The 15,570-nt window shown below is 53.4% G+C and overlaps 1 protein-coding gene across 6 annotated transcripts in view; it reads right to left on the reverse strand.

Moving 5' to 3' along the window:
- Positions 1 to 15,570, reverse strand: part of RARB (retinoic acid receptor beta) — a 703,788-nt gene that overhangs the window by 11,177 nt on the left and 677,041 nt on the right. For all 6 annotated transcript variants that reach the window (XM_081825597.1, XM_081825600.1, XM_081825618.1 and 3 more), the window contains one exon: positions 5,478 to 5,654. In XM_081825597.1, coding sequence (XP_081681723.1) covers positions 5,478 to 5,654 — 177 coding nt within the window. The remainder of the gene's footprint in view (positions 1 to 5,477; positions 5,655 to 15,570) is intronic.

The following is a 15,570-nucleotide window of genomic DNA, read 5'->3' on the forward strand; positions in this document are numbered from 1 at the left end:
CCCCACGCTAATTTGAAGGAGCACTGACTATGTGCCAGGTACTGTGCTAAGTGTTACACCTGCATTAACCTAATTAATCATCCCGACAGCCTTATGAGCGAGGAGCTACTCTTCTACCCATCTCACTGAGCAGGTAACTGAGGCTCAGGGAGGTCACATACCCTCCCCAGTTCACACAGCTTCCACATGGCAGAGCTGGGATTTGAACCCAGGGAGTCTGGCTCTAGAGCCCGCATCCCCTTAACCCCTACACGGGCTGCCTCCTGGTGACCTCCGGTGACAACCAGGGCAACCACTCCGCACCCAGGGGTGAGGAGGCTGGGTTTCAGAGACATGGGACCCCTCACGACTGCAGCCTGAACTGAGGCTGTGGGCTCCGAGGCAGAGCCCGCTCCTCTTCAAGTTGGGTCCGGTCTCCGCTGAGCCTCCGGCAGGGGCAGGACGGGCTCACAGGGGGACGGCCCCCCACAGCTGCAGAGCCACGCGGTCCCCAGAACCCCAGGAGCCACGAATCATGCTGTGAAGCCACCCGGGGCAGTCACGTCTGCGTCACCAGAGCAAGGTTTCCGCAGGACAGCGGGGGTGGCGGGCGCCAGAACCCAGGAGGGCCCCGAGTGGCCTGCAGGGAAGGCCCCCCGCTACCTCCCGCTGGAACCCACCCAGATGCAGCACTCCCAGGGCGGCCCATATTCTGGAATTCCAATTCTGATCGCTCATTCGTTTGCTCATCCATTCATTCCCGAATAGTCCCTGAAGGCCTCCGGTGCGCCTGGCCCCTGCCTCCGCGACCACCCCCAGCCCCCGGCCCACGCCGAGCTGCCAGTCGGGCGCAGAAGACACGGTGACACAGTTCTGTGACCATGTGTGTGTTCGGCACAGCGAGAGAGACGGGGGCGGGGGGAGCGGCTAGGAACTGGGTGGCCGGTCAGGAAAGGCTGTTCTGAGGGGGTGGCATTTCAGCTGAGAGGAGGAATTGGCCAGGGAGAAAGGGGGGGAGGGCATCTAGATAAAATAACCCCCTGCGGGAGCCCTCTGGGCCTCTGGCTTCCACTTGGGCTGTGGCTGCCTCGTCTGCAAGATGGAGTGAACAAAATCCCTGGAGGGCGCAGGGGGGCCTCATAAAATGCGAAGTGACTGAAGCCTACTATGTGCCAGACTCTGTCCACACCCCCTGTGGACTAGTCATTTCATTCTCTCCAGACCCTAAAAAGGAAGCTTCTATAATCACCTTCGTTTTCAGTAGGGGGAAACTGAGGCTGAGAGAGGGGGAGGAGTTTTCCCAACTAGCACAGCTAGTAAGCAGCAGCATCGGGTTCGCAGCCCAGGCAAGCTGGCTTCAGAGCCCACACGTGTGACTTCCATCAAGCCCTGGGCGAGCCAGGGGGAGCTGGATGGGTGCGGGGCCGCGCTGGTGCCTGGGAGACAGGCCTGTGGTAAAGGTGGGAGCAGCCCAGGGTGGGCGACAGGGCCAGACTGCAGAGTCTGGAAGGTCAAGGCCTCGCCTCTCCTCCCTGCCATCAAATGCCCCCACAGAGGAAGTGCCCAATGACTGTGTGTGTGACTTCTTCCCTCAACCAATATTTATGCATGCTGCATGAGACAAATGAACGGTGAAAAGAAAAGCCTGACCGTGGCACACACCTCCAGTCAAGCCCAGTGAGTCCTCCTGACACCGAGGATGGAAAATCTACCTGTGATCTTGCGCCCACGTCCTCTCAGGCCCAGGCCCTCCTGCTCACCTCCGGGCACATTCACCTCCTCACTATTCCTCAGCCTGCCAGAGCCTCCCTGCCCCAGGGCCTTTGAACTACACTCTCCAGGTCGCCCTCCCTTGTACACCTCCCTGACGACTGTCTTTTACTGTTCCAGCTATACTTTTCATTCAGGTCTCTTCAAAGGCCACCTGCTTCCCCAAACATGTGACAGAAACCAAGCCATGCCCACCTCAGTCATGCTCCTGGACTGGATCCTGCCCCTATTTTTCTTTGTGGCCTGTAAGACCCTGCCTATTCATCTGCTTATTATCCATCTATCCCCAGTGGAAGGGCAGCTCCATGAGGGTAGGCATTTTTGTCTGGCTTGTTCACTGCTGTGTCTTCCCAGAGCCTAGAATAGCTCCTGGCGCACGGCGGGTCCTCAGTGAGTATTTGTAAAAGGGAGAGTGGAGAGGGAAGGGAGTCAGCAGGGAGGAGCAGGGGAGAGCAAACAGAAGGTCAGACAGCCCCAAGGGTTGTTTTTTATGATTTTTAAGTTGAGAGAGACTTGATCCTAGTTACCTGCAGAGAAGAGACAGCTGAGGGGGAGGAGGAGAAGAAACAGGATAGGGAAGATAAAGGGGAGTAAACAAGGAGGAGACCGTGAGCCCAGGTGAGGGGACCACTCTCGGGGGCTCCCTTTCTTGTCCTGACCACAAACCTAGGGTGCCACAGCTCTGGGGTGAGGGACGGAACATAAACTTCTATGCACAATGCTTTTGAAGATTTGGCCCATCTTGAGAGAGACCTTTCGGCTACTTGACCCCTGTGGGAAATCGTGAAGCTCGCAGCCGGTTCCCGGCTCCGAGGGAAGCCTGGCTGGGGACTCCACACCAAGGGGTCCTCACCAGAAAGACACCGGGACCGGAAATCCTTCTGGAGGGTGGTGTGGAGGGAGCGCAGGCGAAGGGCATGCTCTCCCCTCGGACCGTAACTTGCCACCCCAGTCCCAGCCCCAGCAGGCAGCCGTGCGCGCGGGAACGAAGGCCTGTCTCAGGGCACATGCAACACGACGCGTTGGTGGCTGTGAATGCGAGGTGCTGGGCCAGAGCTGCCGACCCTTGGGACAACTCTAACTGTCCTTTCTAGGGGCTCACAACAACTTCAGCCTGTGTCTGTCTGTCCTTTGGGTCTGTCTCACTCTATCCATACATCAATGGCTTTGATAAGAAGATTCTTCTAAATGGCTCAGCCAGTTGATATTCTCATCCAAAAGATGCTCTTTGAAGCTGTGCATTTTTCAGGCTCTTGTGATTAATTGCCTTTGCTACAAATTCTTGGAAATGAGCTCTTATCTGGGGCCAAATAAGTACTCCTTCTGCTACATTTCATATGACTGGAGGTCTCTGCCCTTCCCCGAGTAGAGTTTTTTCCTCCTGTGCCTACTGCATCCCAGCCCCAGCCCCTCAAGCCTATGAAGCCAGAACACAGTGGTTGACAGAGTTTCCTGACTCCTGTCTCAGGGTCCGGAATCGTCCGAGGATGCTTATGACAGCTGTGTCCCTGATCTCAACACCACTGCCTGAGCATCTACTACATGTTCCATGTTTATACCCACGACTGTATTTAAGCCCATTTAAAGAATTACTTTAGTTAATGCCTTACTGATTTATATTCCTGTTGGATAGATAGGTAAACTGAGACTGGGAGAGGTTAAATAACTTGACCAAGGTCACAGAAATTGGTTCTGTTCTACCCCATTCCACCAAGGGGCTAAGGGCTGCTTCTTAGATCCATGGGCAAACCAGAGGAGCGCTTGGGTTGCACTGTAAGTGTGGGATGTGGAAAGACAGCCGGAGGTGGCAAGGAGATTTTAAGGGGGGATCTAAACACCCTGACCCTGAAAGCATGGGGTGTTGTGGAAACAAGATGCTTCCCTGGAGGATCTCAAAGCCTCCTTCTCATTTTGTCTTTCCCAAAGGGCTGGAGTTGAAGGAATCCCACACTGTCACCACTTGACAGCCAGACAAGAGGAGGACTAAGAAACAAGCAAAGAACCAAAGTCAGATCCCAAACGTCAGGAAGGCTCCAGGCCCTGCTGGGTGGCTGCGTGATGCAAGGAGTCAGAACTCCACCACACGGCCTGGTGCAGACACCAACCTCCTGGGGCCACCTCACAGCTCCCTCAGCCACTCTAGGCCTCCGGGGCACCATTCACCATGTGCTGATAACTCCAGTCTCTACTCATATCTTGGGGGTGTCTTGAGGCTGAGGTGAAATTCACCTGAGTGCTAAGCACTTGTGAGAAAGGATAAGGAAGCCCAGGCTTTGTTGTGAATTATTCCAGTAGCTCATTATTAACATTGTTATTGATTTGCTCAGGGGGCCTCTATTAATATCTGATGGCCTGGCTGGTTCTCTGCCCAGGGCCCACCTAACACCATCCCCTGTTTATGCTTCTAATCCTCTCATGGCTTCTGGAATAGAAAGATGTGGGTCTTGGGGTTTGGTTCCAGCATTCACCTGACCCAGGTGACTCACCAGTCTCCAGCTCCTCATCTGTAAAATGGGCTGAATCTCCATCCCCAGCCAGCTCACTGAGCTGTGTGAGGCTCAAATGAGCTGATGTTTGTAGATGCTATAGGGTGTGGGTAGGTGACAGGTGAATGCTGCTTTGAGGTTTCATTTTTCTCAATGTCCCTGGGTTCATCCCAGACCCTCTGATTTTATGAGATGAAAAAATACCATTTATATTCTCAGGATCCCTGGCACTTGTAGGTTACTGAGTAACTCATTGCCACTCCTCCTAAGATCCAACCAGTGAGCAGAAAGACACGTAAACATTCAAGCTCCCTGCACAACTGCCTCATATGGGGTCCTCTCCTCCTGAGCAGGACTGTGTGTTTAATTACAGTGGGTAACTATATTTGCTTTGTAGAATTGTTCATACACAAGGCTATGAAAGATGTAATAAAAAGAAAAATCTACACTTTTAAAGCACCACAAAAGCCAATTTTACCTTATTTTCTGATGCACTGCTGGGGGCCAGCTTCCCCTCCCACTTCCTCCAGAGGCCCATCAGCATACACCAACCCCCCACCCCGAGGCAGGGTACATCCCTGTCACCTCTAATGGGAGCTGCTTCCCCACCCAAGGAAACCAACCCAGACAGAATTAATCACACCATCCCTGAGGTCCCCACCAGGGAGAGGGAGGGAAGGCATCCAGGACAGCGTCCTTACCCTCTGTTGGGCCCTAGAAGCCACAGCGTGAGAACAGAAGAGGGGAAAGAGGCAGCAGGGATCCATTACGTTTGCACAGATGGAGACACTGAAGTCTATGAAAGGAAGTGATTTTCCTGAGGCCACTGATAGAGCTGGTGTGAGGTCAGAGGACAGAACCAGGGCACCATGAGCCACCTCCAGTGGGTTTAGCCTGGAGAAGCCTGACGGCCTTTCAAAGATTTACAGGACTGGCCCACAGAAGGGGTTTTTGGGGAGCAAGCAAGCCTGTGACTGAGACAGGCTAGGTCCTTCCCCAAGATCATGCAGTGAGGGTTCCCACACCACGTCAAGAAGAGAGGAGGTTCTGCCCAACCCAGGGGGTCTCTGAGCCTCTGGCGGTGGAACCGAGATTCAGGCAGGGAGGATGGGGTTCAGTGTGCAATGGAAGTGGCAGGAGGAGAGGCTGGGGAGACCAAAGCCTCTGGAGGTCTTCAAAGCATCTCCATCCGCCCCCCCCCCCCAACCCAATCCCCAACTAAGAGTTCAGAAGGGCACATACCAGAATGTCCAGGCAGGCAGCCTTCAGCAGGGTGATTTGGTCTGCAATGGTCAAGCCGGTGAAGCCTGGCAGACGTTTAGCAAACTCCACAATCTTAATAATGCACTTGGTGGCCAGTTCACTGAATTTGTCCCAGAGGCCCAGGTCCAGTCGGACTCGGTGGTCAGCACTGGAATTCTAAGAGGGAGAGAAAACACTGTCAGGGGTAGTTTCTGAAAAGCTCGACAGAAGATGAGGAACTCGGTGCATTTTCTACGAAAATGACCAGGGAGCTTCCTACTGGGGTGGCTGGGTGTTTAGCTTGGATTCTTTTAAAAATGCTCAATATCATATCCCTGAACCATTGGATCGTCAAGTAGCAGATAAAGGGGGTTTCTCTTTATGTGATTACTCCAGCTAATACGTGAAGAAATGATGGCATAAGGAGTCACCATATTAGAGCCCTGATGAATTACTGGCTCTAGGCACTGACCATCAGTGGTTGCTAAAATCTTAAGAAGAGGCGATGTTATGGAATCACACCCCCGCACCTATGAAATGGTCAAAGCAGAATGAGAGTGGGCTTCTAGATCGAACTGCAGGAAATCCAAGAGACAGAGGAACATGGTAAGCTACACCACGGGGGATGCAACTGTCACCATCCAGAAGGCTAGAGCCTCCATCAAACCAATGAATTGGGTCTCTTCAACAAATACATTGCAAGGGCATAACAAGAAATGGAAAGAGAAACCTATAGACTAAAAGCAACTCAACCTAAATGCTTATTAACCTGTAAATGGATAAATCCGTGGCACCTGTGCAACGAAATGCTGGCCAAGAGTAACAGCAAAGGGATCACAGACACAGCCCGCAACATGGATGAGCCTCAGAAGCATCATGCCAAGTGAAAGGTGGCAGACATGAAAGCCTGCACACAGAACGACCCAATTTATAGGACATTCTGAAAACAGCAAAACTATAGGGAGAGAGAGCAGATCAGTAGGGACAGAGGCACAGGAGGGGACTAAAAAAAAAAAAAAAATAGGAGACTTACAGTTACAAGGTGTAGACCTTATCTGAATTCTGATTCAAATAAACTAAAGAAACTGACACATGTGAGACAAGTGGGAATGTGAGATATTAAGGTGTTTGTGATGTGAATTTTCTGTAATGAAAACATTGCTGTTCTCAGTGTTGGCGGAAGTTCCTATCATTCATTGAGAACATCAACATATTTACAGGCCAAATAACACATTTGTAATTTACTTCCAAAGAATATATGACGGGGAGAGAGTGTGATAGCGGCGGGAGGAAGAAACAGGACCGGCTGGGGAGCGATCCTGGTGTGCGCTAGTCTATTCTCTCCGCTTCCACATTACGTTCACAATTGTTCATAGCAAAGATAAAGGGTAAAAAAGGGACAGTGTGAATGAAAACAAAAGGCTACAATGACAGCACGGAGTGCGGAGTCTCTAGGCGACCCCAGAGTTGGGATGGCCACCTGCATGTTTCTTGGGTGCCCCTGGTCCCAACGCCGGGCGGCCCCGGGCCACGGGCGGCGGGATGACGCAGCGGGACGGCGCAGCCTGCTGCGGGTCTAACACAGCCGCTCCTCCAGGGAGGGCCCGGCCCTCTCGCCGGTCCGCGGCTTTTGTCCTGGACCCGGAAGCCCAGGTTGCCGCAGGAGCCCTTAGCTTCTGGGAGCCAGAGAATCAATCAGGGGGAACCCTTCCTCGGCACCCCTGTGACATTAGCAGATTTCAGTCCACCTGCTGCCACCTACTGGCCGGATCCCCTCATGCATTTGCATTCTTTCATTCACTCACTCATTCGTCCCCTCTCTCCTCCCTCTGTTCCATGAAGGTTTCTTGACCCGCGGGCACACAGCCAGGGGCTGGGGTGTGACAGCCGAGCACACCAGACACGCCTCCAGCCTGGCAGGGAAAGCGCCTGCTGCTGTCTGGGACTTGCCACGGCAGGCCCTATCCGGCCGGGCTCAGGACCTCACCCAGCCCCACCCAGCCAAGACCGGGCTAGCTCTTCTTAGCTGCAGCCTAAGACGCGGAAAGCCCATCTCAGCGACGCGAGCTAACTTGCCATCGAGCGGCTGCAAGTGGGTCCCAGGTCGACCTGATCCAGCTGACAGGGGTGCCCTACAGTAAGCACTGCCTCAGTCTCCCCATTTGTAAAGAGGGATATGTGCCACCTGCCCTCAAAGGCTGCGGGGGAGATGAAGTGGGATCCCAGGGTACAAATGGTGCGTGGTGTGTTCTAGGGGTTTAGTCAGTGTTGGATCTCTTTCCTCAGCACCCCTCCTTGCCCACGGCACCGCCACAGGGTTCCGACACCAGCAGTGGTCATCTTCTCCTCTGTCCCCATGAGCAGAGGGAGCATGGCCAGCAAAGTCCCCATTCGGGTCCCCACTCCATGGCCCATTACAAGCCTCAAACTAGCTTTCCTCATTTAATCAGTAAGGAGGATGCTCACAGTACACACAGGAAATAGGACACCACTAAGAACTTGCCAGAAATTACTGAAGGTCTCAGCTTTTGGCGAGGACTAGACTACAACATACCCAAGAAAGTGGTTTTTTGGGGGGTTTTTGTTTTCTTTTTTCTCTTTCTCTAATCTCCAGAGCAGAATCTCTGGTGTGAATGCAGTTGAATGACTATCTTGTATTCTTGCCTTTTTGCCATCCTTCTCTCCTGCCTCTGGAATCCTTTGGAGGACTGCACCCTCCCTCCCTCTGAGCCCTTGGGGTTTGGGTGGGGCTGCCTAACTCCCTTGAATGCAGGGAGGACGCTTGACTCTGGTCTGCTTAATCACAACAGGCCCTCCTCCTGGCCACAGGGATCGGTTCAGAAAAGAGCAGGTGCCTGACAGCAGGCCCGTGAAGCTCATGTCTGAGACTTTGGATGGAACAACTGGAGAAGCAAAGCCATCAGTGTGGGCTGCCAGAAGTTTTCCGGGGCTACCAGGTGGAGAAGGCCTTAAAAATGAAGCCAACTCAGAGGAAAGCTGAGGTGAGTCATGGAAAGAGAGAGGGAGAGTGGTTCTGTCCTGATGATACTGAAATGCTGGATCCAGCCATGCCTGATCCACACCATGACTTTTTGGAAAAAGTCTAAGTTATTTGAGTTTGGGTTCCTCTCGCTCATAGCAGGAAGAATTCGGACTGATGAACAGTTATAGCTGAGAGAGTTTAGGTCTGACAATGTCACATCCTCCCTCCAAAAAACTGTTAGGAGTTAGAGAGGAGGTCCCGCCGCCACCACACCCTCCTGGTCTGAGCCACCATCACCACCTGCCTGGATTACTGCAACAGCCTCCTCACTGGCTTCCCTCATTCCACTCTGGCCGCCTTCCAGTCTATTCTTATCAAAGGAATATAGGGATCCCTTTAAAACAAAAGTCAGAGCAAATCACCGTACTGCTCAACATCGCCAATGATTTCTCATCTCAGACCAAAGGCCTGCGAGGCCCTCCCAGATCCGGCCGCTACTCTCTGGCTCCCTGTCTTCCCACTCGCCCCCAGCTCACTCCAGCCCAGCCTCACGGGTCTCTTGCCATCTGTGAACAAGTGGGCATGCACCTGCCTCCGGGTCTTTGCACGGGCTGTTCCGTCCACCTACATGCAGGGGCTCAATAAGTATTTGTTCAATGAATTGATGAGGAATGAAGTTCCCCCAAGTCCTTGCTTGATTCCAGATGTCTCAGGACGACGACTATTCTTAGGATGAGGCTCTCCCTGCTGTGGTCTGGGCCTGCTCAGGAGGGTCTCTGCTGCCTCTGGAGGCGGGCAGAGCCCAACCACCCAGTGAGTGAAAGGCGAGGTTCCTGGGGCCTGGTGTTTAGGCCTCTGACAAATGTAAACAGCTCAGCAAAGGGAACTGTGTATCCCAGACGCATAGCTTTAGTTCCTCACCTCAGTGAAAATCAGCCCGGCGAGTCTATAAAACTAGCTTTCATTTTGAATGCTGGGGAGGAAAGCCGGAAAGGAGTTTGCAGAAGGGATGCCACAGAAGGCCTTCAAAAGGTGGGTGCCATCGGCGCCTCCCGCAGCACCTTCTGCAGAAGGTGGGCATGCCTCCTCCAGATTGATTGTATTCCTTCCTCAAGGACCTTGGTGGAATACAGTACACTCTGGGGAACAGAAGATCAAGATGTGCAGCCATTCGGGCTGTAATTAAATTTAATAGGCAGTTTATCCAGTTTGTAGGAAGATGACACAGAAGAGAGGGACAGAGAGGCGAGCTTACGGCGGGAAATCATTTTACAATGGAGTATCCATCTGGAAAAAAAGACATTGGCCCGACCCAGCGAGTGTGAATGAAACCTCCATCTGCATCATATGAGGTTACTTCATCACACATTGGGCTGCGAGAGAGAAGCCTGTCGTACCTTCTATTAAAAATAATGCACAGCCATCTTAACGGCATGTAAATCTAACTCACTATTATGCAAACCGAAGGGAAGAGGCAGTTAATAAAACACAAAATAACCTGGTGTTTTATTACCCTGGTTGCTCGATTCATAGGCATGAGGTTTAAAATGGCTTATATATTATCCACTAGCTGCAGCAAACGGACAGCTCTGCTTGTTTGGGTTGGTAATGGAGGCGGGCTCGGGGCGCACGGAGGGAAGTGTGGGTTTTTGGCAGCACTTCTGAGACTGAGGGAGAAGGACAGTGAGAGGCTGGGGTGGCTGAGGGCTGAGGAGCAGCACGGCCATGGGGGAGAGGCAGGCCCTCCTCAACTCTCGCCCTCCCTCCCCCGCTTCTCCTCAGGGGGTGGGAGCCCCTCTCCAGGCGGGCGCCCCACTCCGCCCTCCCACGGTGCAGTGCGGCGGGGGCCCCGGGAGGGCTCCACCCCGGGGCCGCCGTTCGGGGAAGCACAGCCCAACCGTGCTAGGAAATCCAGTGATATTGGCCATTTTTGTGATGCAAAGGGGATTCCCTTTTCCGACTGCCCTACTTGTGGAACAAGACCCATAAATGGAGACAGAATCATGGGTGATTTTGAAGTTCCTGTCTGTGGCAGCTGCTGGATACTACAGTGGTTGAAACAGGGCTGCTCGTGGCTCCTTTTCAGCTAGGGAGGAAACCCAAACTCTTCCCAACAATAAGGGGTTGGGTTTCCCAGGGAATCCTGGGTCCATCTGCCGGGTGCCTCCTTCCCTAGGCCTGAATCTGCCCCTCGACCACCTGGACAGGCTGATGCCCTTTCAGAGTCGTGTTTGCAGACCGCTCCTGTCATCCACGTTCCATGTCTCGTGGCACACGTGTCCGGGCCACAATCCCAGGGGGCAGGCCCCCTTCTGAGGGCTTTGCAACCAGCTCCCTTGAATTCTCACGGCACCCTCCGCCGGGAGGGGCTGTTCTCCTCCCATCTGGCTGGGGTGGAGGCTGAGGCCCAGAGAAGGGCAGTCAGTCGTGCAAGACGCTCAGCTGTGAGGTGAGGGCACAGGATTCACAGGAGGCGGTGCGGCCACAGTGGCCACAGTCCCCGCCATTACACCCTGTCACCTACCCTCTCGCTCCTGGGGCACCTCGTGATCCCCGGCATCATTATGAAGAGAACATTATGTGCCAGGCCAGCATCTCTCTGTGGTCAACAAACATGTATCCAGGCACTGTGACAACACGGCCTTAGGAATTTACCAGCTGGGGTCCGTCCATCAGTGGGAGGAGGGAGGCATGGGAGGCCCCAGCACACTTTTAGCATTCTCCGTAGAACCAGATGCTTCCAACAGGTGGGGAAAGGCAGCTGGGCAGCCATCCTGCAACTATGGCTGGAAAGACAGGCACCGTCTTAAAGGCATGGAGCAGCCCATGGATGGAGAGGGTTCTGAGCAATGGGCCATGGGCAATGGGAAGGGGGAAGTAACAAGGGTCTCGAAGGACCTCTCCAAGAGTTTCCGGGAAGTCTGGCTAAAAGCAAGCACAATATCCCTGAAGGTAATGTTTTAGGGGTGCTCTTGCACCCCCATTGCCTAAGATTCTGGGACCAATACATGAGACTGGAAGGGCCCCTCTGGACAGCTGCAGCCCCTTCATTGCTGGTGATCTCAGAGATTCAGGGACCTTGGCCGGAGTGCAGGGGGATAGCCTTTGGAATATACCAGCTGGAGGGTGTAGATCAGTGTTCCAGAGGATGTCCAGGAGATGCTAGATTTTGGGGTGGTCTCAGCTGCTCTGAAAGACCACTGATGGCAACTCCGTGGGCACCTCTAAGAATGAGGCAAGGCCCTGCCCTGCTCACCTGCCAAAGCCTCTGGCCAGGCACAGGGCAGCCAGGGCTCACCCTCTTGGCACTGCCTCTCCTGTCTAGAAACCTCACTTGGCTCTCTGTGGCTAATGTTCACATACCTTATGCCAGCTCACAAAGGCCCCACCAGCTAGCCCTGACCTATCTCCTTGGGCTCTGCGTCCAGTCCCTCCTCTGCCAAACTCCATGCCATGCTCATGCTCTTCCCTTGACCGAAAAGGTCTTTTCCTTTTTCCACCAGCCAGTAAGAACCGAGGAACGTAGCCCAGTGCCTAGAGGGCATTTTTCACTAAAAGCCAAAGACTTGTGATGTGTACTGCCAGAGGCTTCTAAAAGCTCACAAAACATGTGACAACATTTGATTTTCAGCCCGACTTCACAGAAGAGCTGCAAGCATGGAAGGGTAAATGTCCGTGCACTCCAATTCCGCGCTCAGCAGGTGTTATGGGTTGAACCTTGTACCCATCCCCCCACTGCCACTGCAAAAGATATGTTGAGGTCCTAATCCCCAGTAACTTCAGAATGTGACCTTATTTGGAAATGGGGTCTTACCACAGATTATCAACTTAAAATGAGGTCATTAGGCAGGACTCATTTTAATATGACTGGTGCCCTTATAAAGGGAAATCTGGACAGAGACGGACATGAGTGGAGAGAGGATGACACAGAAACACATAGGAGAAGGCCATGTGACGACAGAGGATTGGAACCATGCTTCCACAAGCCGAGGAGTGCCAATAATTGCCCCCAACATCAGAAGCTAGAAGAGGCAAGGAAGGATTCTTCCCTAGAGCCACCAGAGAGAGCACGGCCCTACTGACAGCTTCATACTGGGCTTCCAGCTTCCGGACCCGTGAGACAATAAATTGCTGTTGACTGAAGCCACCCACCTGGTCTGTGGTACTTTGTGATGGCAGCATGAGCAGATGAATACAGTAGGGATACAGAAAATGTGTGCTGGAAAATGAAAAGAACAGTCTATATGATACAGGCAGGGCAGGTATGTTTACTGGCAGGAAACAGGCTCTTATCACAAAAGATAAGAACCGGTTCAAGGTCAGCCAACTGCGAGGCGGAAGAGTGGAGATTAGAACTCAGGCCTCATGACGCCCCCCCATCCCCCACCCCCGCCCCCCTGCCACCAGGTGTGTCTCTCCTGGGAGGCCGACCTCCTGAGTGTCAGGTTCTGATTCTCTGGCTGATCCCAGTGTTAGTTTTCTAGAATGAAAGCCAAGTCCGCAATGGCCGGAACTGCTCACAATATCCTTCCTTTTCTAAAGCACTCGTTTCCTGGAAAGTCTTTTGGAGGTTTAATGATTCTGTTGGTGGTCATTTTTCTGAGTAGATTAAGGGCTCCTTAAATCTCCATAGCTCAACTTCACGAGCCCCTCGGAGGGTAGCTTATGTCCCATCAAGCTTTGCAAAGTGATGAAGAGCCCGCACACGGCAGAGCAGCGGGATGCGGGAGCGAACAGCCCAGGCTGGGGTCGCGCTGCCTGGAGACTGCCTCGCTTGCCCACCTGCCACTTTACTTTTCCAGAACCTGTGAGCGTGGCTGGAAAAAACGACACGGTGTTCATAGCACAACCAAGAGGAGACCTCCCCTTTTGTACATCTCTCCACCAGAAACTGTACAAGGAGCTCTGACACAGTTGTTTCACTTAACCCTTCCAGAAACCCCAAGACGTGGGTACCACGCAAACCCCATGCTACAGAGCAGGGGGCCGTGGCTCCTCTGACAAGTCCCAGATCATGCAATCTTAAGTAGCACAGGCAGGATTTAGGATTTGACCCTAGGTCTATGAAGCCCCCAAACCCAAACGATGCAGTTGCTGGGGTGTGACATCTGGAAGCAGAGTAAATATCCTCAGAGCTGGGATGCTGCTTCCTCTGGTTTGCTGCTTTATTCTGTTTTGGAGACTCATCTGTAAATAGCCGCTGCCTTGCTTTCCACTTTCCCTGTGGAATACCGCTCCCACGCCTCCTGGTTGCCAACCTGGAGGTCACTGGTTAGGACCCTTCCCACAGAGTCTAGCTCTGAAGTTTGGAGGTGAGCGCCCTGCCCAGGCCTGGGTGTGGAGGGCCGTGGGGGATACGTTCCTGCTTCCCCACCCAGTCTTGCTGTCTCCGCGGGCTGGGCCATGTGTCCCAGATCTACCCTAACTAGAAAAGAAAAGGGAACTACTCTTCAAAAGTCTGTAGGTGGGCGGCTAGCTGCCTTTTTAATTCCTCTCTGCCCACTTATTCCAAAGGCATCTGACAGGGAGGCCAGGCTAGTGAAGATGGCAGGAAGTTTCCTTGCAGTGGAAGCAACTGCCTGTCTAAAAAAAGCTCTATTTAAAAAAAAAAAAAAAAAAAAAGCTCAACTCGGAACTAAGAGCTTGCTGAGAATGTGTTCTGGCTGCCGTTATTTATTTATACCCCCACCTACTTCCAGAAAGGATTTCAAGTTGCTTACAATAAAAACTGAGCTAGATCTGTATACAGTGTAGAAATAAAGAGAAAAGCCAGATGAGAGACTGTATCAGAGCCGCCTCGATCCCACAAATGGGCAGTGTGCTTCTGGAAGGAGGTCGGCTACCCTATAGCTGAGGATCATTCTCCAGAGAGTGAAAACTCTATCTCCATGTTCCCTGTTGGAGCAAAAGAGGCGCAGATGGGGGCGCCTACGTGGCGCAGTCTGTTAAATGTCTGACTCTTGGTTTCAGCTCAGGTCATGATGTCATGGGTCATGAGATTGAGCCCCGCATCGAGCTCCATGCTTAGTGGGGAGTCTGCTGGAGATTCTCTCCTTTTGCCCCTCCCCCACTCACATGTGCGTGCACCAGCGCGCACGCGCAAAGAAGTGCAAGAAGGGAAGAGGTCCCAGGAAGCACTGGAGGAGGGGTGGGGAGGAGGTCCTGGAAGGGAAGGCAGCCAGGAAAGACCATCCCTGTGGGCACCTGGGCTCCTCTTGCTGGGGCCCCCCGGGAAATGGTTGAGAGAAGGTATCCTCTGCAGGGGCAACGAAGCTGGGGCACTCACCCACCAGCTTTTTGTTCTTGGGTGGGGGCTCCCCCAGGAGTATCAGTGCCCCACACATGAGCCAAGCAGCTCTGGCAGCCAGCGAAAGTCCCAGGTCAGGTCCTCGGGACTTGCAGTGTGAGCCATGGAACGGGTGGGGCCCAGCCAGTCCCTGCTGCATTCTCTGGGAGGGCTGGGCAGGCAGCCTCACTGGCCTAGAGACAGATGGAATCAGCCCTGTGGTATAATGAGAATCCAAAAGGAGAGGCTACCGGGTTCCGAGGGATGGCTGGGGGAAGAGAGGGCAGTGGAGGCCCCGGTGAGGCTGGCCAGAGTCCCTGGCTGCCTTTTGGGGTGGGCAGGAGCTGTGTTGACTAACAGGGGGAGGTCCGTCCTGAAGGAGCATTTTGGTCCCAGGCCCTGTAGGAAGTCAGGCCACACCAGGGTGTGCATGCGAGGTGGACGCAAGGCTATACCTTGGGTTTGCCCAGCCCTCCCCTGGAGTATCGTGGACACCATTTCATCTGGTTACGAGGTGAGTCAGGGCCTGGCGGAATGCCTCGGCCACACTAAGGAAGCCCCACCTGGGGAAGAGGAGAGGAGACCCCTGATACCGTAGCAAATGATCCCAGGGATTGTCATAAAATGTGTCTCACCTCATGACCTGGCTCCAAAGCTTCCACTTCCAGGAAGCCCTCCCTACTTTGACTGTTCTCTTTGACTCTGCCTTTCTGAAGCTCACGGTTTGATTTAGTCCTGGATAACAGTCCTGCCCTCCTAACCAGATGCCCAATGTCTCCTGCTTCCATTCTGCCTTGTCAACCACCCCCTTGATGTATCCTGGG

The sequence above is a fragment of the Leptonychotes weddellii genome, chromosome 1 (assembly GCF_054177405.1).
Source record: "Leptonychotes weddellii isolate Sample4059 chromosome 1, ASM5417740v2, whole genome shotgun sequence".
Classification (NCBI taxonomy): domain Eukaryota; kingdom Metazoa; phylum Chordata; class Mammalia; order Carnivora; family Phocidae; genus Leptonychotes; species Leptonychotes weddellii.